The following is a 26,192-nucleotide window of genomic DNA, read 5'->3' as shown; positions in this document are numbered from 1 at the left end:
AATTGTTAAACAATTTTTTTTAGACAAATTCACAAAAATAATTTTTTCACTTCACAAAATAATTTTCCTAGCAAGTGCAGAAAGTCATACTTTTCCGCAAGCGACTGCAGTTTGCCGAACGACGCGGAGTTCGGCAAGCAGTCGAGTGCGGAAAAGAGACTTTCTGCAAGCGTTAGGAACAATATTTTTTCTACGAGTCTTTAAAAAATGACCAAATCTTAATCAATTAATTTAATTAATATGAAAATACATACACAAATTAATTCTTTGACAAGGTTGTCAAAAACAAACTTTCAGCATAATTGGTTAGCATGACGACGATCTTGGTTTCCATGACGACGATTCAAAACCACTGTTATTGTCTACTGATTTGACTTTCGAATATTATGTCAAAATTATTTTATTTCATCGAATTCTCGCGTTAATTTCATTAAAACATGAACACAATAAGATATATTTGAAATAAATTAGTAAATAATATCTGAATATTAGTTTATTGTATGTATTATAATTACTTTAAGGCCATATTAACATATCTAAATTAACACGCGTGCGGAAAAGTAATACGCGTGCGGAAAAGTAAAACGCGTGCGGAAAAGTAACACGCGTGCGGAAAAGTAAAACTTTCTAAACTAAAACGCGTTCGCGAAATTAGACATTTTTGCACGCTCGTAGAAAAAAGGTATTTTGTGATTTTTCTCTAAAATTGATTGTTGTCGAGTTATACGCGATTTAAAATTTGAAAAATGCTAAAATAGTGTGACGCCTCACAACCCGGCCTAATTATTCTCGATGCTTCCCGGGGTTACGAGTAAAGGCCAGACCTTCCACGGCGATTCGAGGCGACCGCTGTCAGAGTATTTAAGAACAGGAATTCGAGCACAGGCCAGTCAGTCAATGAACGAGCCGCGACGCGTGATATAATTGTATTCGAATCAGATTTAATGAAATGTATATATTAGTTATCGAAGTTATTATGTTTAGTTAATTAAATCATAAATTTGAGTTGTAAATAAATTAGATGTGTTAGTTGGTGTTATTTGTAATTATTAAAATAAATAAGTGATGTAAATAAAATAATATAAGTAAGTCTTCCTTTATTTAAATTAAACTTAGTGCCTAAAGATATAAATAAATAAAATAGTAGAGTCAATCGCGTAACAAAATGGTGTCAGAAGTGGGATACTTGAAATAAATATCAACGTAAATTTTCGGTTTAAATACAGTGTGGAACCTTTAAAAATAAATTAATATAAATCGTAATAAATAAAGTGTGTGATCATGTCTACCTTGTGTAAGCTAAAAATTGCAGACCTGAGACTTGAATTGGAAGAAAGGGATCTGAGTTCTACTGGGAAAAAGGCTGATCTGGTCGAACGTCTAAAGAACGCTCTTCAGGAAGATGGTAAAGATCCAGAAACCTATTTGTTTGAAGACAAGCATGCTGCTGTGATCTCGTCGATTTCGAAGGTTTCGACAGACATTACATCGCTAGAGAACAAAGTTTCGACAGATATTACATCGTTAGAGAACAAAGTTTCTAGTGAAATCTCCCAAGTTTCCTCCGATGTTTCTAAAGTTTCGACAGACATTACATCGTTAGAGAAAAAGGTTTCTAGTGAAATTTCCCAAGTTTCCTCGGATGTTTTGAAAGTTTCGACAGACATTGCATCGTTAGAGAAGAAAGTTTCGGGTGATATTTCATCCCTTGACAGCAAAATGACTAACGAGATCTCTAGGATCACTTCGGATTTTGACGACAAGATATCGTCCATAAAATCTACTTTTGAAGAAAAGATCAAGGAAATAGAAAAGAAAATGCAGGAAACGGAAAAAGTAGACAAAGGTATGGAACCCATCTTAACAGACATTAAAAATGATGAAACCAAATACAAATTGGAGCCTCAGTCGATAGTTGAAGGGAGTGTGAGTCTTGCTCGTGTTAAGGTGCCAAATTTCGACGGAAAGTCATCATGGAACAACTACATGAAACAGTTCGAATCGGCGGCCAGAGCGAACGGATGGTCCGGGAAAGAAAAAGCTGTAAACCTCACTATTGCTCTTCGAGGCGACGCTTTGGATGTCCTCCAGACGATAGCCGTAGAGGACACAGATGACTTTGAGCAGCTTAAAAAGAGACTGAATATGCGATACGGGCACGAACATTTAGAGCATGTCTATCAGTCGCAGTTTAAAAATCGAAGACAAAAGAAAGATAAAGCTCTTCAAGAATACGAGGTCGATATTGCCAGGTTGGTACGATATGCATATCCAACAGCTCCCGAAGACATGATGGAAAAGTTGGCTGTTCAAACATTCATTGATGGCCTTCGTGATCATGAAATGCAAAGAACACTGCGATTAGCTCGTCACAAGACGCTGGTTGATGTCTTGTCTGCCGCCCTCGAATACGAATCAGCTACCCAGGCCTCTGGCGGGTACAGTAAAGTTAGGACTGTGAAAGATGAAGAGGATGAAGATAAACTGGACCCGATTGTCAATATGATAAAGGGCATTTCATACAAGAAAACGAAGACCATAAGGTGCTGGAATTGTGGTGAAATGGGACACGTACGGAGTTCATGTAAGTACCCTAGGGACCATAACAGTCAAGAGACTCACCAGCAGGAAAACTAGAACGGGTCGGCCTTAGGGGGGCAGCTTCGACCCGCAACTTTTCCAAAGACCCTCTCATACTAATAGCTTCTTTGAAATGTCGTGAAGATAGTGTATATGTAGATGGAGAAATAAATGGTAAAGATTATACATTGTTGGTGGATACCGGAGCGACCAGGACCATTATACGACCGTCAGTTTTAAACCGCCGTAAGAAACTCTTACCAACGAGGTTGCGACTGCGGACTGCCACAGGTGAAAACGCCAACATCCATGGAGAAATCCAGATACAATTAGGGATTGGAGCAGAAAAGTTCGTCCATACTGTCATAGTTGCAGACATCGAAGAATATGTTATATTAGGAATGGACGTAATGAATTTGCATGGATTTCAATTGGATTTTAAGAATAGGGTAATCAAAGTTTGCAACGAGGAGGTATTTCTTCATCCACTTGATGACAGCACTGTGCTAGCAGCCATTAAAGAAGATACAGTTGTGCCTGCGAGGAGTGAAACGATCATCGTAGCGCGGCTACAGGGAATTGTAGAAGAAGGAACACCTATTATGATGGAGCCATGGAACCACGACGAGGAGGTTGGCCGAGGAATCATAATTGAAAAGGAATTGGTTACTTCTGCTAAAGAAATTCCCGTGAGATTGATTAATGTCAATGACTACCCAGTGACCATCAAGAAGGAGACAAAAGTAGGAACTTGTGTACCCGTGACGTCCATAATCCGTCAGACGACAACATCAGATAATTCCAACGACAAGTTCGACCAAATGGTTGCAGTTGCAGTCCAGTCTCTAAATCAAATGGAAAAAAGAAAATTAAGGGAATTTCTTAGGCAATATCGTGACATATTTGTACCGAAAGGAGGAAAGACAGGAAGAACGACAGTTGTCAAACATAAAATTGACACTGGTACCGCTAGGCCAATTCGTCAAACAGCTCGACGATTACCACAGGCAAAGAGAGAGGAAGCTGAAAGGATTGTTCAAGAAATGAAGAAAGAATAGAACCTTCTACGAGCCCATGGGTCTCTCCGGTGGTCCTGGTCAAGAAGAAAGATGGAACTACGAGGTTCTGTGTGGACTACCGTTTGTTGAACAATGTTACCAAGAAAGATAGTTATCCTCTGCCTCGGATCGACGACACGTTGGACACATTGGCTGGAAGTAAAATGTTTTCTACGTTGGACTTGAAGTCTGGATATTGGCAGGTAGAAATGGATCCAGTGGACAAGGAGAAGACGGCCTTCACGACAGGATCTGGATTATGGGAATTCAACGTTATGCCGTTTGGACTCTGTAATGCTCCTGCGACATTTGAGAGGCTTATGGAAAATGTGTTGAGAGGGTTATCTTGGAAAACGTGCCTGGTGTATTTAGACGACATAATCGTTTTGGGGGAGACGTTTGAAGACCACCTGAAGAATTTAGAAGACGTTTTTAATCGACTTAAAGCTGCCCAGTTAATGTTAAATCCCAAGAAATGCCAGCTATTTCAAAGTAAAGTCAATTATTTAGGACATATAGTCAGCAAAGAAGGAGTGGCCGTGGATAAGGGAAAAATCGATTCCATTAAGGAATGGCCTGAACCAACTGATAAACATCAAGTGAGAAGTTTTCTGGGACTATGTACATACTACCGGAGATTCATTAAGAAGTTTGCAGATATTGCTAAGCCATTAACGCGACTTACAGAGGAAGCAAGGGATTATTGCTGGGATGGAGACTGCCAAACGGCCTTTGAAACTTTGAAGAGGCATTTAATTACAGCGCCAATATTAGGGTATCCACTGCCAGAAGGAGAGTTCATCTTAGATACAGATGCAGGCAATGTGGGAATTGGAGGAGTGCTGTCGCAGATCCAAGGAGGACAGGAACGAGTCCTTGGATATTTTAGTAAAGTGCTTTCAAAACCTGAACGAAATTATTGCGTTACGAGAAGAGAACTTCTAGCAGTAGTAAAATCAGTGGAACACTTCTATCAATACCTCTACGGAAGGAAGTTTCTAATCCGAACCGACCATGCCGCCCTTAAATGGTTAATGCAGTTTAAGAATCCAGAGGGTCAGATAGCCAGATGGATTGAACGACTTCAAGAATATGATTTCAAGATAGAGCATCGGGCCGGAGTTAGCCACAGGAACGCCGATTCTCTATTTAGAAGACCGTGTCCAGCAGAATGTTCCCATTGCAACAAAACAGAGTCAAAGGAAGCAGCAGTACTAAGAACAACAGTGGTCAACGACGAGTGGACGCCTACCAAGATCAAGGAATAACAAGAAAAAGATCCAGTTTTACAGAAGATTCGAAAATGGAAAGAAGAAAATCGTCGACTATCTTGGCAAGAAATCTCAAGCCTAAGCTCAGTAGTTAAGACGTATTGGGCCCAGTGGGACTCATTTATCTTGGAAGACAGCTTGCTTAAACGAGTGATGGAAAATGATGATGGTTCAGCGAGGAGAACACAGTTGGTGATTCCAAAGAGCAGAGTAGCCGAAGTACTTCGTCAGTTACACGACAGTCCATCAGGAGGGCATTTTGGTGTAAAGAAAACCCTTCAGAGAATTCGGGAACGATTTTATTGGATGAATAGTTCTGACGATGTGAAGGACTGGTGTAAGAAATGTACTACCTGTGCTACAAGTAACGGACCCTACCGGAAAACAAAGGCTCCTATGAGACAGTACAATGTTGGAAGTCCGTTTGAGAGAATAGCTTTGGATATTGCAGGGCCATTTCCAGAAAGTGACAATGGATGCAAATACATGCTGGTGGTAATGGATTACTTCACGAAGTGGGTGGAGATCTACGCAATTCCAGACCAGAAGACCGCCACTATTGCAGATGTGTTAATCAAAGACTGCATCAGCCGATTTGGAGTACCTCTGGAGATCCATAGTGACCAAGGAAGGAACTTTGAGAGCGATCTATTTCAAGGAATCTGTGATAAACTAGGCATTAAGAAGACAAGGACCACGGCCTATCACCCGCAATCGGATGGAATGGTGGAGCGTATGAATAGGACAGTCGGCAAGTATTTGACAAAGATGGTGTCCAATCATCAACGAGACTGGGAACAGTACCTTCCGTTCTTCGCAATGGCCTATAGATACGCTGTTAATGAATCAACTGGCCAAAGACCAGCAAAAGTCCTATTTGGACGTGAGATGCGTCTACCCTGTGATCTAGAGTTTGGATGTCGACCTGGAGAAGATGTTGCTGGTGAAGATTACTTGAATGCATTACGAAGAAGAATGGACGGTATACATGAGTTGGTCCGGTCTAACCTTCAGATCGCTAGCGACCGCATGAAGAAACGATACGATACCCAAGCCGAGAAGGGATGTTTTAAGGAGAACGACAAAGTCTGGCTTTATAATCCAAAGAAGCGAACAGGTTGTTCTCCCAAGTTGCAGCAGTTCTGGGAGGGTCCGTACCTCATTGTCAAGAAAATCAATGACGTTATCTACCGAATAAGCAAGATTCCTAGGGGAAAGCCGATCATAGTCCACCATAACCGGTTGGCGCCGTACGAGGGAGACCACGACGTAGATGAAGAAGTGGAAGTCAACCAAATTCGAGGAATACCTGACCTTACCTTTGAAGAGTTCATGGGTGCCTACGGAGGCACCGGTAAAGCAAGACATGGTGTTATCACTGAAGAAACGCGAGATCTTCTCGCACTTCCCGATGACTATTCGCTGGCCCATACCATCCCGGCCAGTATCAAAGACGCACGAGGGTTGGCATCCGCCTTCCGAAGGAAGTTTGGTCGAGTTGCAGAACTTCAATGCCAACTGCCAGCTCCTGGCAAAGCATTGAAACTCCAAGATGCATCACGTTGTCTATTCTATCTGGTAACAAAAGACACTGTCCGTGACCAACCTACCTACCAAGATGTGTGGAATGCATTAATTCAATTGAGAGAGCACGTGTTGGAGTCCGACGTGCAAAAGTTAGCCATGCCAAAGTTAGAATGCAGCCAATTAGACTGGAGAGTTATCCGAAATATGGTAGAAGAAATTTTTCAAGACACCGAGGTCCAGGTGTTAGTCTGTTGCAATCCGCATAGTTACTGGTGCGGAGAGAAGACCGTCCCCTGTTACTTTTATACAACTGGGAGTTGTAAAAGAGGGTCCAGTTGCAGATACCAGCATCCAGTTCCAGTCCCGACAAGGTTCCAGGAGGAACCATCTTTTAAGGAGGGGGCAATGTGACGCCTCACAACCCGGCCTAATTATTCTCGATGCTTCCCGGGGTTACGAGTAAAGGCCAGACCTTCCACGGCGATTCGAGGCGACCGCTGTCAGAGTATTTAAGAACAGGAATTCGAGCACAGGCCAGTCAGTCAATGAACGAGCCGCGACGCGTGATATAATTGTATTCGAATCAGATTTAATGAAATGTATATATTAGTTATCGAAGTTATTATGTTTAGTTAATTAAATCATAAATTTGAGTTGTAAATAAATTAGATGTGTTAGTTGGTGTTATTTGTAATTATTAAAATAAATAAGTGATGTAAATAAAATAATATAAGTAAGTCTTCCTTTATTTAAATTAAACTTAGTGCCTAAAGATATAAATAAATAAAATAGTAGAGTCAATCGCTTAACAAAATGGTGTCAGAAGTGGGATACTTGAAATAAATATCAACGTAAATTTTCGGTTTAAATACAGTGTGGAACCTTTAAAAATAAATTAATATAAATCGTAATAAATAAAGTGTGTGATCATGTCTACCTTGTGTAAGCTAAAAATTGCAGACCTGAGACTTGAATTGGAAGAAAGGGATCTGAGTTCTGAAAGGGATGTGTTAGTTGGTGTTATTTGTAATTATTAAAATAAATAAGTGATGTAAATAAAATAATATAAGTAAGTCTTCCTTTATTTAAATTAAACTTAGTGCCTAAAGATATAAATAAATAAAATAGTAGAGTCAATCGCGTAACAATAGCCATTTTCAAGGCTCAATAACTCGGTTAAAATCCATTATTATAAAAGTCAGAAAGTGACCAAGTTTATAGCCCCCTCTACAAGATCCAGCAGAAATTTTTGTCACTGTTTTATTACTAAGCTTTATCTTTAATTATTAACAATGAGCGCTAAGTGCGTATTAGGCGGCCGTCAATGGTGAGTGCTAAAGAGATGCACCATTCCAGCCGTCCAATGGTGAATCTCACTCGCACTCACATTGACGGCCGCCTCAATACACAGTTAGCGCTCATTGTTGATAATTAAAAATAATATCTTATTAATGAAATAATGACAAAAATTTCTTCAGGATCTTATAGAGGTAGCTTTAATCTTTGATTTTTTTTAGTTTCTGACTTTCATAATATATAATATCGTATGGCATTTTGGCCTTTCGGACAGTTCCGGCGCCAATTACACCTTTAACCCTGTTTCAAGTAACTAGTGTCGATGTACACTAGCCCAGGGGGACCTACGGCTTAACGTGCTCTCCGAGGTACGGTGAGACGGCTCGTGTCATTATTGGAAATGAAAATGGTTTGTCTTTGGCAGGGCTCGAACCCCCGTGCACTGGCGTATGAGGCCAGCGATTATGCCGTTACTCCACGGCCGCTCGCTCGACTTTCACAATAATTATCTTTAACCGAGTTATTAAACATTGAAAATGGTTATTTTGGCGATTTTCAAATTTTAAGTCGCTAATAACTCGACAACAGTCAATTTTAGAGAAAAAAAGGCCCAAAGGATCTAAAAAAAATTTGTACGAAGTGAAAAAATTATTTTTGCGAATTTGTTTAAAATCATTGTTTATCGCCAAACTTCACTAAAATCATTCATTATTGTACTCATTTGCCCTCATTTTCGGCAGTAAATTATCACTTTGTTGTATTGAAAGAAGAATGTTACTTTACCTGCCGCGATTATTAATCAAATTAACCGAGATTGAATGTAAGTGGTCAATGGCAGCAATCGATTATTTATTTGAGTGAAATTAAAATTTATTTACTTTAATTATTAAAAATATTGTACAAAATTTATCTTATTATTAATAAAATTTATGTCAAAAAGTAAAATTCTGTAGTGTTTCGCAATTATATTCATACAAAATAAATCAAAACTTTACAGATTTAGTAATTAGGTAGGTATACAATATTGATAACTATCGATTAAAAATCAAAACCGGCCATCGTGCAAAAGTCATCTGTCATTACTGTCATTACTGTCATACGAATTTTTTATTTCGTCTAAAATTAAAAAAATTTCCTCAAAGTTGTAAGTAAGTGTTAATGTTTTTTATGATTGACGATACAATTTTGTACGCACCACCTCAATACTGTTTATCGAACGCGTCTGTTGCTCGCTTCGCTTCCTCTGCTCGTAATATCAGACTCGTTCGATAAAGAGCCACTTTACTGACTTGGTACATAAATAACTATTAAACAATTTTTCGACCACGGTACTGCCTAGTACTATCTGTCTGATGGCGCGTATAACTCCTCGTTAATTATAACAGGTAGAATGACAAATGAGGTGTCAAAGGAAAGATTAATATCCAAGGATGGTACTAAAGGTGACAAATTTAACCTAGGTTGTCTATCCGTCCGTCCGCGAATATAACTCCCCCGTCATTATAACAGGTAGAATGACAAATCTTCTTCTTCTTCTTTTGCAATCTTTTGTCCTCTCTGTGTCTTGTATTTCTGCCGCGTATGTCATTATTGGTCTGATTACTGATTTGTAAATTCTGCCTTTCATTTCTTTTCCGATATGACAAATGATGTGTCAAATGAAAGCTTATAATCCAAGGATGGTAATATTCATTTTCTTCTTTCATCTATTAAATCCAATATTTCCTCTGTCATCCATCTTTGCTTCCGTGGTCGCTGTTTTGTGAGCATTTCAGTTGCCGTTGCAAGGGCGTGTCTGATTTCCTCCCGAAGGCGAAAGTTAAGTATGTTTAATTATATGACAGTGTCCTAAAAAACAGTGCGAAAAAGTAAAACCCATTTAAAATACATTGTTACTTCAGACACACTTTAAATCCTTCATGTACTGCTATCTATATTTACAATTTTCACACAATAAAACCTTTACACTTTACATAATATGAGATAGAGTAGATAAAAATTATTTTTTGCACGATTGATCATTTTTGACTGTTTACCGTGACAGATTTTACGTCAGTAGGTGACATTTACTAGCAACTCGACGGTAAGTAATCCAACTCGACGGTAAGTACTCCAACTCGACGGTAAGTAATTCACTTACCGTCGAGTTGAAAAATCTCTTAATTTTAATTTATTTTTTGAAAGAATAAAGAAAACTAACGAATTATTTATTGATATTGAAACTTATGGTACAATTTCTTAAATTATTTTGCAGATTTTCTAAATATGGAATTTTATCGTCTGGTTTATTAACGACTGTAAAAGTACGCTGGATGTTCGTTTTTGTATTGGGTACTTTTACAATAATTAAACCATCGGTTTGTTGGATGCCATTCATAGTAATATTATATAATTCTTCTCTTCTACAGGCACCAGATATTCCCAATATCATTGAGACCTACAAATTATGAAAACATCTTCATTAGAGTATTTCTTTTACCTAAACTAGCTTATATTACCTTGTGAACTAGAAATTCTTCATCCGGTGCTTCCATCAGAAATTTTTCAAATTGCTCCCGTGTAAAAATGCTCACTTTCTTAGGCCTATAGCCAACATTTTTTCTCTTCAAATACGCGATCAAAGTTGAAAACTTGGAAATATCAATGCCATCATAAAGAAAAGCGGTGGATTTAATCATTGAATATTCTGCCCAGAGGCTTCCAGGAGCTTTCAACTGCATATGTCTCTGAACGAAATATGCCAATAGAGTCTTTTCTTCGATTCTTAAATTCTTGCCTTCGCACCATTTTTTAAAAATTTGGTAGGTATTTTGATAACGGATTTTGGATTTTTCAGGAATAATTGCGGAACACCCTTCTTCCCAAGCCCGTTCAATTTCTTCAAATTCACTTTCGCTCATATTTTAATTTATAATAATCAAAAGTGTACTTAAAATTATTGACAACTAAATAAAAACTTAATTCTCCATTGTTGTTATGCACCCTAGTTACTACCTAACAACCAATGTATCTGTCTTGATAAAATGAATGAAACTAGTCAATATGACGAAAATGTTTAATTTTATAATTTATAATGGCATCAATCGTGCAAAAAACGTTATAAGCATGTCGAACGTTAAGGGTAACCGATCTCAGACAATAATTGGAGTCGTGGCTCCGCTCCTCCTCCAAACAATTATCTTCGATCGGTATAAAACCCTTACCGTTCTCCATACTTAATATACTATTGTGAATTTGGTTAACAAAAATTGGTTAAACAATTTTTCGACCGCGGTACCGCGTGACACCCTGTGTATTTGTTATAAGGATTGTTATACGGATGTACATATTTCTTTGAGTAAGTTTGTGCAAAAAATCGAATCAGAATAATTTACCTAACGGGGGCGACGTTACAGACTATACTAATAAGTAGTTGAAACGGTCATAACAAAGAAAGGCACACTCATCAATAATGCACTTGTTGTTGTTGTTTGTTTGGGTTTATATGACTGCGGACACTAAATCCATTCGCCAATTTTACTATTTTTTATTTTATTAGTCATTTTTTCGTATCTTATCCTAAAACTAATACTAATATAATAAACAATTCTACTAATAAATAATTATTTTTGTATTTTTTTTAATAATTTATATATATATATATATATATATATATATATATATATATATATATATATATATATATATATTTTTATTAATTTTTTTCCAAATGATGTTCTCAGAGTTCCACAGCAAAAACTGCAACATTCTTCTTTAGCCCTCTACTTCATTCGAAAGCTATTTTACTATGGACTGTCCAAGTTCGTCATTCATTTTTATCTACATATTTGGATTCTCGTATAATCAACATTTACTGAATCGATCCAGTAAAAATCAACTCCAACTAGTAAAAGTTGATTTAAATTTTTAAAATCAACTTTTACTGCTCGTTTCAGTTGGAGTTGACTCCAACTAGTTGGAGTCAACTCTAACTGAGAATCAACTTGAACTCTAACATATACACCAGGCACAAAATAAATCGATATTCAAATACAATAAGTACCTAGAAACTTACAACTTTTTGAATTATGTTCAGGATGATGCCAGGGAGAAAGTCTACTATAGAAAGATGGGAGGCAAAGTGCATAAAATGCATCCAAAAGTGCATAAAATGCATTGAAAAGTCCATAAACATGTCAAAATAAGCGTATTAAGGGCCATATTTTGTTAGTCTACTCGGGGGTTTTAGAGTCGCTGAAGATGAATAAGGACCGACCACCGGATCATCTGGTGCCCAGGTTCACTAGTGAGGCACATCATCTGGAGTTTCGAGGGATTTTGACACTAAATTGATGCAAACAGATCACTCGGGGATTTTTATGGCTGCTAAATACGAATTCACCATCAAAACCGACCTCCGGTACACCTTGTGTCCAAAAACCGTCCAAACTGCAGAAGATATCATGCCTTAGCATTGACGTTGGAAATTAGGTAATTCGGGGTCGGTTCTAATGACGTATTCGTGTTCAGCAACCTCAAAAAGCCCCCGTGTAATCTTCTTGCATCAATTAAGTGCCGAAATCACTCTAAACTCCAGAAGATGACGTGACCCTAGACACCAGGTGCTCTGGTTGTCGTTCTGATGGCATATTTGTTTTCAGCAACCCTAATAACACTATGAGAGATTTGATTGCATCAATTTAATGCCAAAAACCCAGGAAACTCCAGAAGATGACACGCCTTAGCAGTGACACTGGGCACCAGGTACTCCGGGGGTCCGTTCTGATGATGTATTCGTGTTCAGTGACTCCAAAAATCTTCAAGTAATCTCTTTGCATCAATCTAGTACCCATAACCCTTGAACCTCCAGACGACGTGACTTACCACTGGCCCTGGGCACTCGGTTCTGATGGCTTAGTCGTGTTCAACGACCCCAAAAACGTCTGAGTAACAAAACCTAGCCCTTAATAATATGCTTATTTTAACATGTTTATCTAGTTTTGGATGCATTTTATGCAATTTATAACGGAATTGTGCATCTCCATCCATTTTTCTATAGTAGATTTTTTTCCTGACATAATCCACAACACAATGCTACGAGTTGCAAGTCTCTAACGGTTGCAAACATGGAAACCGCATACAAACAAAACACAACATAACATACTATGTGTAGGAAATAATAGTTATTTATGAAACAGTTCGTGAAGTATGCTTTTTCCGAACGCTCACGATGTTTAGAGCACGAGCGACAGCGGGGCGAGTGCTATACATCTCGTAAATTCGCAAAAAGTACTTCACGCACAGTTTAATACAATATTTTATCTACGATAAACAAATAAAAAACTGTAACTCTTCGTCACTGGAATTTATTTCTATTCTACAATTTCTAGAACTTCGACATTTAAAAATTTTAACTTCTTTCAAACCACATAACTGTCAAAACTTTTGTTGTAATTTATTGTTCACATGTCATCACCATGACAACGCGAAAGTTAAGGATATTTGATTATATGAAAGTGTGCCAAAAACAGTGCGAAAAAGTTAATCCCATTTAAACTACATTGTTACGTCACGCACACTTTAAATCCTTCACGCACTGCTATCTATAATGACAGTTTTCCCAAACTAAAAACTTATACATAATATGACAGAGTGGAATAGAATATTTTTAACCTGGCTCTGAATTTTTATGATAACGATTTCTAGTGGCATTTTTATAATAACGAATACATTTAATAGGAATTTAATCAAAACGTCAAGTGTAAAGTATTTCTATTTGAAATTTTAATTTATTTCCATTAAATAGAATAATAATTATCAGAGCCGTGCGGTACATCTTTTCAATATGATGCAAGTCTTCGAAATGCCGCCCCTTAAGTATGATTGAAACTTAATTTTTATTTTTTTTTAAATGAACCTACACAAAATGAAGGACAACTATTATTTTAAAGATAAAACTTACTTTAAATTAAATGAAAGATGTATTAACAATAAATAACATTTACAAAAATTACAATTTTGCCATTCTTTATTTATTTTAATTTTGGCAAACTCGTCAATCACAGTGGTTAAAGTAGCTGCTAGTGAGGACTCTATTGAAATGGGTGCTATATTTTTTAGTTTTGTTTGTCTTATGGACTTTAGTAAATAGTTTTTAATAATTTTTAATTTTGAAAAACTTCTATACCCACTAACTACCGAGACAGGGAGTGTTAATACAATTCTTAGTGGTATAACTATATTTGAGTATAAATAAATTAGGTTATTTTGGCACAAACAGTTCAAAACCTCCAAACCTTAAAAAAAGGTTTCATGGAATACGGTATCATTAGATATATATATATATCACGCAATTTTTCTAGAATATCATTTGACTCTATATATGATTCTTATTCTTTTTCTATTGAAAGTATCGAATGAAGATCCATACAATATTTTTCTAGTGTTTTATCATGTATTTTGCTCCATTAAAAATATCATATAAAAATTTAAAATTTTTATTATGAGTTTCTAGAAGCGAAAATCGGCCATTCAAAGAATTAATGGCAATGTCTAAAATATAGATGAAACATTATTTATTTTAAATTTATCTTCCTCCGCTAAGAACTCATCCACAGATTTTTCGTAATCAAATTTGCGATTTTTTCTCCTGGCTCGAATTTCATTTTCAGCTGTAAATTAGGAACTTATATCAAGATTTTCTTCAATTTCATTAACAATAATTTTCATTTGGTCTTAGCCAGATTGTCTGTAACCTTTAATTTTTTCTATAGTGTCTGACAACATTTTTACACAATCTGACAAATTTATAGTTACATGTTACAACATCTCCGAGACTGAATTTATATGAAATAGCCAAATGCCAAAGAACAACACCGCATATAAATTTATAATTTTTAAAAAATTCTTTTTGCTAATCCTTGTGCTGTGATAATCCTTTAATTCTTTGCTAATCCTTTAGTTTTTGGATATTTGTGGATATCTTCTATTGTTTCGAATAAAGCATCATACCTATATTTTACAAAATTTAAATCTTAAAGATTTCAATGCATCTATTCGACTTGACCATCTAGTAACACTCAACGGTTTTAGAGTTAGTTTGAAATATGTTTTTTCAGAACTTTCCAACGCTTTGTAGAACCAGAAAAAAGTGTACTTACAATTCTTGTATAATACAAAAAGGTTGTTGTTTCTATAGAAGAAGACACTGCGTCAATTATAACTAATTTTAAAGAGTGGCATGCGCAAGGCACCTAAAGCGCCTCGGATATTTTTCAAGTAGGAATTCTATTTTGCACACCCTTTCTTATTCCTTTCTAACCATTCTATAACCATTTTCTTAAGCCATTCTAACTCAAGATCTAACTTTTCCCAATTTGTCAAAATAAGTTCCATTAAACCTTTACTGGTTGAATCACGAGCTTTAAAAAAAGCAATAAAAAATCCTTCGATATTATAGGTATTTGTTCGGATAAGAAATAAAAGCGAAAACTCTTAGGGTGCGTTCACTACGGAGACCAAAGGATGGTATCCTAGCCTAGAGCATGGTATCGTACTCTTTATATTCGTGAATTATTGCATTTATTTTACATAGCGATCGATAAATAGTTTCGATCGCCAGGTAAACTAAATACATTATTTTAAATGCGAGAATTCACGAATATGAAGAGTACTATACCATGCTCTAGGCTAGGATACCATCCTCTGGTCTCCGTAGTGAACGCACCCTTAAGCGACTTACGTCTGTGTTACAATTGGCGATTATCGAAAAATATTTGGCGATTTTTGCTATTTCGACATTTTTGTTTAAGATAATATTACCCATTAAACTTATCAATTCATCTTGCCTACTGTTGCTTAAATAAGTCACAAACCATGTATCAGACTCTCTTTGAACTATCCTGATATGTTCTTCCATTACTAGAGAGCAATTGTACTAATTTAAAAAAGTTTCCATTATTAGGTAGAAACAAATGATCAGTTGTTCCACGAAAACCTAAATATTGTGAGCCCAAAAGTCTAATTCTTTTCAAAACGTCTCTCCAATAATGTTGAATTATCTATTATTATATTAGATTTTACTGATTATGCCGCCCCCCTTGAGATGCCGCCTGATGCGGCTGCCTCACCGCATCATAGCACGGCACGGCCCTGATAATTATAATCATTAATCATTAATGAAAATATTAAACGAAGCACTTAGTCATAATTAATCATTTATGTTTAGATAAAAAGAAGAGAGACATATACGACGCGTACGGGGAGGAAGGACTAAAAGGTGGATTTCCAGGTACAACTGGGGGTTTTGATGGTAACACGTTTACTTACACATTTCATGGAGATCCTAGAGCCACATTTGCTCAGTTTTTTGGAAATGCAAACCCATTTGGCGGTATGTTTGGATTTCAGGATAATATAACTCGTAGTGATGATCCTTTTACTTTTTTTCACATTGTTTCAAGTAATTCCAATAGAGGACATAGGTCGGGAAGAGAGCAAGATCCTCCAATTCAGCAGGATTTGTACGTATCATTGGAAGATATAATGACAGGTAAGGTACATAAAAGTATTAGAAAGTTAGAAACCGTTTTAATTTATGTGTTTTATTATTTTATTATTATATATTTATACAGGGTGAGTCATGAGGAACTGTACATACTCCTACCTCGTATAGAGGCTCTTATGGGGAATAACAAATGACCATTAAAAAGTGTCTGCTCCCATTGTTTAATAATATACAGGGCGAGTTTCGCATTTTGACAGAAATTTGTATTCGTTATAATTTTTGAACGGCCAGATCGATGTGTCTCTTATTTTGGCCAATCGTTACACTATTACCACCTAATCAACTAATTTATTCAAACTAGAAAAAAATCAGGTCCGGCTTTAAAAAAATTAGTTCGTTTGGGTGTTAGAAAAAATTTCACCCTGTATACGCTTTTTGAAAACTCTAATATGAATTTTACAAATTAGACAAATAGGCAATTAACACGGCATATTTACTTTTTTCCACACACGATTACTTAATTTTTTATAAAAAAATCAAAATTCACTATGAATTAAAAGTTTGGTAAAGTGAACCATAGATTTAAAAAAAAATAACTTTTATTACAAAAATTAATTTTTTTTGCACAAATAAGTAATTTATGTTACCATCCAATCAACTGATTTATTCAAACTAGAGAAAAATCAGGTCCGGATTAAAAAAATTAGTTCGTTTTGGTCTTAGAAAAAATTTCACCCTGTATACGCTTTTTGAAAACTCCAATATGAATTTTACAAATAAGACAAATAGACAATTAAAATGGAATATTTATTTTTCTCCCACACGATTACTTAATTTTTTATTAACAAATCAAATTTGTCAAAATCGGAATTTTAACCTAAAAATGAAAAAAAAAATGAACTCACGGTTTAACTCGCTACAACTCTGTTCCATTTTAATATTTTTTTTTCTGAAATTTTTACAGCACACACCTCTTACCATTGTGAAGACTATGAAAATTGTTGTAGACTTTCAGTCTTCTTCTTGTAAAAGTTGCAAACTTGTAAATCGCAAAAATTAGGTGGACAAATTTAAAATTTATCAATTTGATCACGGCTATGTTAAACTATAGAGTCCAAAAGAAGTGTTATGGGAAGTTTTAGATCTAGACGTGTTATAGAAACAAAATTGGTAAAACTTTTAATTTTAAGAAAAACGTTGTTTTTGTAAATTAATTTTTGTAAAAAAAGTTAATTTTTTTAAATCTATGCAAAATGTTTGCCAAACTTTTTATGCATAGTCAAATTTGATTTTTTAATAAAAAAATAAGTAATCGTGTGGGGAAAAAATAAATATGCCATTTTAATTGCCTATTTGTCTTATTTGTAAAATTCATATTAGAGTTTTCAAAAAACATATACAAGGTGAAATTTTTTCTAAGACCCAAACAAACTAATTTTTTAAATCCGGGCCTGATTTTTTTCTAGTTTGAATAAATCAGTTGATTGGGTGATAACATAAATTAAATATTTGTTCAAAAAAAATTCATTTTTGTAATAAAAGTTATTTTTTTTAATCTATGGTCACTTTACCAAACTTTTAATTATTCATAGTCAAATTTGATTTTTTTTTTATAAAAAATTAAGTAATCGTGTGGGGAAAAAAATAAGTATGCCATTTTAATTGCCTATTTGTCTAATTTGTAAAAATCATATTAGAGTTTTCAAAAAGCGTATACAGGGTGAAATTTTTTCTAAGACCAAAACGAACTTATTTTTTAAATCCGGGCCTGATTTTTTTCTTGTTTGAATAAATCAGTTGATTGGTGCTAACATAAATTAAATATTTGTTCAAAAAAAATTAATTTTGGTAATAAAAGTTAATTTTGCTAAATCTATGGTTCACTTTACCAAACTTTTAATTCATAATCAAATTTGATTTTTTTATCAAAAATTAAACAATCGTGTGCGGAAAAAAATAAATATGTTCTTTTAATTGCCTATTTGTCTAATTTGTAAAATTCATATTAGAGTTTTCAAAAAGCTTATACAGGGTGAAATTTTTTCTAAGACCCAAACGAACTAATTTTTTTAAAGCTGGACCTGATTTTTTTCTAGTTTGAATAAATCAGTTGATTAGGTGGCAATAGTGTAACTATTGACCAAAATAAGAGACACATCGATCTGACCGTTCAAAAATTATGACGAATACAAATTTCTATCAAAATGAGAAACTCGCCCTGTATATGATTAAACAATGGGAGCAGACACTTTTTAATGGTCATTTGTTATTTCCCATAGGGGCCTCTATACGAGGTAGGTGTATGTACAGTTCCTCATGACTCACCCTGTATTTCGTACAAAATGGAAGTCAAAATAGATGGAAAACTTACAGAACTTATAGACATAGGCAGCGAAATAAGAGAGGGGGACTCATTCTATGTTCTTCAATTTGATCATTGATGAAATGATCAAAAGCGTAAACAAAAGGCGAGGGTAGAAGAATGAGAAACAAAGAAGTAAAAATACTGTTATGCAAACGACTAAATGTTGATAGCTCAAGATGAAGATAGTCTGCAAAGATTACGACGATAAGGACATGAAGATGAAGACATTAGAATAATATGTAACGTGCAGTGTGTAAACGAATGGACACTAAATAGAAAAAAAAATCAATGGGAAAATCCCAGTAGCTGGCTGTATACCATAATTAAAGAATCATACAGAAGTAAAAACTTAGTTTGTACAATGGTATAAAAAAAATTATTAAAAACCATTAAAAGTCATCCAAAGGATTCGCAAAACGTTTTCGGTCTACATCAGATCATCTTCAGTGCCTAGAACCAAGTATTTCCACGTTAGAATTAATGCAAAAGGTTAAAATTGTGACTAGTTGAAGAAAAAATGTGGTAATACTTACGTTCTGCTTAGTCCATGAAACTAGCAACCTTATGAAATTGGTTACATCAAGAAATATCGTTTACATGATACTTAAGTGATATTTATAGCGACTCCAAGTCGATGTTGAAAGATTGAATGTGTTAGGAGTGCTCAAAGGCCAACATGGTTCCCTGTTCGATAAGAACTTGTGGTTCTTGCCAGTTCAATGGACACAGATTAACAAAAGTGAAGGAGATGACAATCTAATAAATACCAGACAGAAGCGACATGACAAGACATGTAGTCAATTTTTGGTTATGAATTTAAAAATAGTGATTTTTAATACATTTAATTTAGAATTAATTTAAAAATAGAATTTAGATTATTAGTTAAGCTGAATGTATACATATTAATAACTGTATTCAAGTGAAATTTAAATTATAATAAATTAGATTTTATTTAAAAACTCTAAAAGGCAACTCTCTGTTACAGAAAGAACTCTTGTTAATGTGATAAAAATATTACTCATAGTAGAGTCAATGACATTAACAACAGTTCTTTCAGTAACATAGAGTTGCCTTTTAGACTTTTTCAATAAAATCTAATTTATTATAATTTAAATTTCACTTTAATACAGTTATTAATATACATTCAGCTTAACTAATAATCTAAATTCTAAACAACAATATTTTTAAATGCATAACCAAAAATTGACTACATGTCTTGTCATGTCGCTTCTCTCTGATAATTATTAGATTGTCATCTTCACTTTTGTTGGTCTGTGTCCATTAAACTAGCAAGAACTACAAGTTCTTATTGAGCAGGGAACCATGTTGCCCTTTGAGCACTCCTAACACATTCAATATTTCAACATCGACTTGGAGTCGCTATAAATATCACTTAAGTATCACTTAAACTATATTTCTCGATGTTAACAATTTCATAAGGTTGCTAGTTTCATGTTTTAAGCAGAACGTAAGTATTACCACATTTTTTCTTCAAGTAGTCACAATCTTAACCTTTTGCATTCATTTTAACGTGGAAATACTTCGTTCTAGGTACTGAAGATGATCTGATCTAGATCGAAAACGTTTTGCGAATCCTTTTGGATGACTTTTAATGGTTTTTAATAAACTTTTTTATACCATTGTACAAACGAAGTTTTTACTTCTGTATGATTTTTTAGAAAAAAAAAAAAAAAAGAATGGAATAACCACATAAGCAGAATGGGGGAAACCCGTGTGGTCAAATAACAATAAATAAATCACTAATCGGTAGAAGAAGTATCGGTCGACCGCGCAAAAGATTGATTGACAACCTTCCATTGAGTTATCAATCCGCCAATGAACAAGCAAAATTGCTTATAAAGAGGAGGAAGAAGAAGAAGATACTTTAATATTTTAATACATAATGAATATTATGTATATTATTGCTGACAGAAAGAACAGAAAGTTTCCACCGTTATATCGTAAAATTGGTTACATGTAAAATTGGTAGAATTTATACAAAAAATATATTTGTATAAAATATGCATGAAAAATGAAACAATTCGTTTGCCAATTGAAGTGAATTTGCAAATGACCAACTTTGCCAATTAAAGAGACTGTGTCCAGTCTCTCATTTCAGTATATTTTAGTCTTTTATTTGGAAAAATAAAGGCCAGAGTTTTCTATAATTTAAAGATTTGACATCTGCTTAAATATGAATACTCCACCAGAACAATGTAAGAAATTGACAAGAATGCTTTGTATAATTACGCTGAAATTGTCCAGCAACTCTTGGAAAGTTTAAACTGCTAGGTTGCAAACATGAGCATCAAAGTGAATTTTTTACACAGCTACCTTGCCAATTTCAGAGTACAGTCGTTATCTAGTAGTCGAAGTGAGAACATCGTTCGCTGTGAATCGAAAACCAGTTCCTGGCCCGATAACGACAAATCAGTAAGTTTAAAACATATTAGCAAGATATAGTAATTAAATTTTAATCACCATGCTAAAAATAATTAGATGTTCTTTATATCCATATAAATAACAAACAGAAAATGGCAAGTGGATTTAATTCCTCTAATATGCACATGCAGCAAAGCAGTCAAATAAATTGGGTCGATCCAAACACCCAATACGTACAAACAGGACAAATTAATTCATTTATGACACCGCAAACAATACACCAAATACCACCACCAGTTATACAATACCCACAAGTATACACTGCTCAACAAGTACAACCAGAGGGAAATCAACAATTTTATCCACCAAAGTACCAAATATTACCTAGCACTTCCAGACAAGATGAAGAATGGAAAATTGCAGAAAATAGAAAACGTAACAGAAATAGTCCCGAAAATTACCAAAACAAATTAAAACAGATGAAAATAGACAACTACTGGCTCAATCCTCCTACGTCAACGTCAAACCGGTTTAATCTTTTAAATGAAGAATCCGATGGCGACGAAGAGACACAAGAAAATGGTACAATACCAAAACCTCCTCCAATAATTATTGCAGGTGTCAAAGATATAAAACCACTAAACCTCCTACTAAATAGCATAGCAAAAGAAAACCACACTATCAAGGTTCTAAACGATGACCAAGTAAAAGTTCAAGTCAAAACGATTGAAATATATAATATCATTATAAAAGCATTAGATGAAAAGAAAACTGAATACCACACATACCAAAAAAAAAGGAGATAGATCATTCAGAGTCGTTCTAAGACATCTACATCCAACAACCAACCTAGAAGAGGTAAAGGCGGAACTGGAGAGCCAAGGGCATATTGTGAACCAGATCACTAACATACGACATAGAATAACAAAAAACCCACTTCCATTATTTTTTGTAAATCTTAAATCAAGCTCTAACAACAAAGATATATATAATATAGACTCACTACAAAATGCAAGAGTAAAATTTGAACCACCAAGGCCTGTAAGGGATCTAGCACAATGCCAAAGATGTCAGAGATATGGACATACGAAGAACTTCTGTGTCAGGCAACCCAGATGTGTAAAATGTGCGTTAAACCACCCGACAAAAGAATGCACACAGAAACATCGAACAGAAAATGTCATATGTGTCTTATGTAATGGTAATCACCCTGCCAACTACAGAGGGTGTACTGTATACAAGCAATTGCAGAAAGAAAGATACCCACCGCTGAGGAAGAAGGAGTCCGAAGAAAGTGCAAGGAGAGTATACCAAAATTACATAGTACCAGGTGTTACATACAGCCAAGTCGCAAATAATAATCAACAACTGAATCAAATTACTACACAACCATCTGATATACAAGAGTTAAAACAAATGATGAAGGGTCTCATGGAGCAGATGAGCACCATGCTCAACCTTCTTACCACCGTCGTAGCAAAGATGAAGTGATGGCAGACAAACTAAAATTTGTGGTCTGGAATGCGAATGGATTAGCCCAACACAAACATGAACTTAGTTTATACTTGACAAATCATAAAATTCATCTAATATTAATATCAGAAACGCACTTCACAAAAAAGAATGTCTTAAAAATTCCATATTATACAGTTCACCATACCATGCATCCTGATGGAACCGCCCACGGTGGCACGGCAATCATTATTAAAAACACAATCAAACATCACCTCGCAACTTGTCTTGCAAAAGAATACATACAAGCCACAAACATAGTTGTAGAAGACTGGACAGGCCCCATTACTTTCTCTGCGGTTTATTGCCCTCCAAAGCACAAAATAACAAAAGAAGACTTTAAAGTGTTCTTCGACGAACTAGGCAACCGATTTATTTGTGGCGGTGACTATAATGCCAAGCATCAGAGTTGGGGTTCTAGACTAGATACAACCCGAGGAAGAGAGCTATACAAAGCAATAAACAACGATAATCTAGAAGTAGTAACAACACGAGAACCAACGTACTGGCCAACCGACTTAAATAAAACACCCGATCTTCTGGACTTCAGCATAACTAAACAAATTAACAGGAACTATATGCATGAGGAGTCATGTTATGAACTTTCTTCCGATCATTCGCCAGTTGTTATAACACTAAATAAAAAAATTCTCCACAGGGAAAAACCATGTGTATTGCATAATCGAAAAACAAACTGGAACATCTTTAAACAACTGGTCGAGGAGCGACTTCAACTAAATATTTCCCTAAAGACCAATGAGGAGATCGAATATGCAGTAGAACACCTAAATTTAGTTATACAACAAGCTGCCTGGGACTCAACAACACCCAGCAACAATGAAATGAAGAATGAATACACTTCATTATCAATAAGAGAGAAAATAGCCCAGAAAGGAAAACTCAGAAAACAGTGGCAAGCAACTAGAGCGCCACAAACAAAAACGCAGTTGAACAATGCTGTTAAGGAGCTAAAAGAAATGATAGCAACAGAAAAGAATCTTCAATTCAGTGAACAAATAAAACAACTAGATACAACTGAACAAACAAACTACTCCCTATGGAAGGCTACTAGAAAATTAAAAAGACCCCAATACAATATACCACCATTAAAAAAAGAGCAGGGCGGATGGTTAAAAACACTAAAGGAAAAAGCAGAGACATTTGCAAACCACCTAAGAACTGTGTTCATTCCCAATGAAACAACTGACCCCAACCAAGAGGAAACAATAAACCAAGCACTTGAAGAATCATACCAGCTAGAATTACCAGAAAAAAGATTCAAAAAAAGTGAAATAAAGGCCACAATAAGATTCAATACCAACCCTAAAAAAGCTCCAGGGTACGACCTAATCACAGGACAAATATTACAAGAACTGCCTGAAATAGGATATACATATTTAACTTAATAGGATATACATATACAATTCAATCATGAAAATCAGCTATTTCCCGCCACAATGGAAAGTTGCCGAAATAACACCCATTTTAAAACGAGGCAAACCACCTGAAAGGGTAGAATCATACCGGCCCATTAGTCTACTACCCGTGCTATCCAAAGTGTTCGAAAAACTTTTATTAACAAGACTAACACCTCTCCTAGAAGACGAGGGAATAATTCGAACTCACCAATTTGGATTCAGGCAGAAACATTCTACCATTCAACAAGTACATCGACTAGTAAACAGAATCCATAAAGACCTCGAAGCATCCAGATATTGCTCCGCCCTATTCATAGACATAGGACAAGCGTTTGACAAGGTATGGCACCAGGGGTTGCTCTATAAGCTGAGGAGTTGTTTGCCTCTAAATTATTACACACTACTAAAGTCATACCTTACAAATAGACGCTTTAGAGTCAAATACGACAATGAAATATCAGAACTTCAACCCATAACAGCGGGTGTCCCCCAGGGAAGTGTTCTGGGTCCTGTCCTGTACCTACTCTATACTGCCGACCTTCCAACATCACCTGCCACAACAACAGCTACATTTGCAGATGATACTGCGATCTTATGCTCCAACAAGAATCCAAACATCGCATCATAACTATTACAAAATAACATAACTGAAGTCGAAAAATGGTTACAAAAATGGAGAATTAAACCAAATGAGCAAAAGTCAATACATGTAACATTTACAACCCGTAGAGGAACCTGTCCACCTGTATGTATTAACCGCAAACAAATACCACAGAAAGACGATGTAAAGTACCTTAGGATTCACCTGGATAGAAAACTGACCTGGAAAAAACACATATTTTCCAATCGAAAACAATTGGGCCATAAAGTGAGAGACATATACTGGCTAATAGGAAAACAATCCCAGTTATCAACACAAAATAAATTATTCCTATACAAAGCGGTGTTGAAGCCAATTTGGACCTATGGGGTAGAACTGTGGGGAACAGCCGCAAATTCTAATATTGAAATAATACAAAGGTTCCAATCCAAAATACTAAGGATGATTTTAAATATACCTTGGTACATCACCAACAACGCTGTACATCGAGATGCAGAGGTAACTTATGTAAAGGAAGAAATTACATATCGAATAAAAAAATACAAGGACCGATTGCGGGAACACCCAAACCACCTAGCAAGGAACTTGATGCAGATGTGTGCAGTGCGCAGGTTAAAACGTAAAGTGACCAGTGATTTAGTGTGAGCTAAAAAAAATTTATGTTTTCCCAGAACCAATAATAGTTTAGTAGACTAACATTAAGAGCGGCATATTAATGGGTATGTTCGCCACATGTCAATAGTTTAGCCGACATAAATATTATTTAATGCTTATTACTTTGTAAAAAACGGCAGATTGTAATAAATTGGGATGTCAATAAAAAAAACAAAAAAAAAATTTCAGAGTAAATTTTGGTGCCGGCAGTGATGACAAGGTTAGCGATTCCACCAAGATTTGAAGATCATGGAGGTAGGGTATCAAGGTAAACGGGATGTATATATTTATGGTGGCTGACTACTGTTGAAGCATCAAGCGAGTATATTCTCAGATTCAACACTCCAAAAAAATTTTTGTTTTAACATATTATAAGCAAAATTGTTTTGTTTTAGCAAGTAATTATTGTTGGTTACTTCAACAATTATTTGTATGAACACAATTTATGAAACAGTAAATGCTTTGTAGGGGAGTCAATAGATATTTTGACTTCGTAAAAATCAAACAAGATAGAACTTTCTGTAATTTGATTAAGAGATGTTTAATAAACAACATATCAAAAAGTTCTACTCCAGAAGTGGGTGCTTCATTTTTATTAAGCAAATAAACTGCGGAATTAATTGTTTTTTTAAATAACTACGAAAATATAAATCCTAGAAAAAAGCTGACTTGACCATTGAAAATTTTACACAAAAAACCTTTATAAAGATTTTTCTAAAATTAAATTTATAGCTTCTGTAATTTTTATTTACAACGCTAAAGTCACCCTTCTCACAAACATTGGCGCATTGTATAATACTAGCATTCGGCGAAGCGTACAATTGAGTTATTTTAATATAATTGTTTAACTAATGGATCAAATGAAATTTTATAAATTGGAAATGAAAGAAGATCATTTAAGCTATCATATAGTTATAATAAAAAGAAATAAAATATATTAGCATAAGTACGGTGTGGGCGGAAAATGAGACTTACATGAATTTTGTTTAAAAATGGTTTCTAATACAATTTTACTTATATACAACTCTCAAATTTGCACAACT

The 26,192-nt window shown here is 35.1% G+C and overlaps 1 protein-coding gene across 1 annotated transcript in view; it reads left to right on the top strand.

Moving 5' to 3' along the window:
- The window catches only part of LOC114331006 (dnaJ protein homolog 1-like), a 79,711-nt gene that overhangs the window by 20,566 nt on the left and 32,953 nt on the right, over positions 1 to 26,192 (top strand). Inside the window, exon 2 of the mRNA XM_028280460.2 lies at positions 15,939 to 16,262. Coding sequence (XP_028136261.1) covers positions 15,939 to 16,262 — 324 coding nt within the window. The remainder of the gene's footprint in view (positions 1 to 15,938; positions 16,263 to 26,192) is intronic.

The sequence above is a fragment of the Diabrotica virgifera genome, chromosome 7 (genome assembly GCF_917563875.1).
Source record: "Diabrotica virgifera virgifera chromosome 7, PGI_DIABVI_V3a".
NCBI classification, from domain to species: Eukaryota; Metazoa; Arthropoda; class Insecta; order Coleoptera; family Chrysomelidae; genus Diabrotica; species Diabrotica virgifera.
Note: the sequence above shows the minus strand (reverse complement) of the source record. Positions and strands in the feature narration are given on the sequence as shown.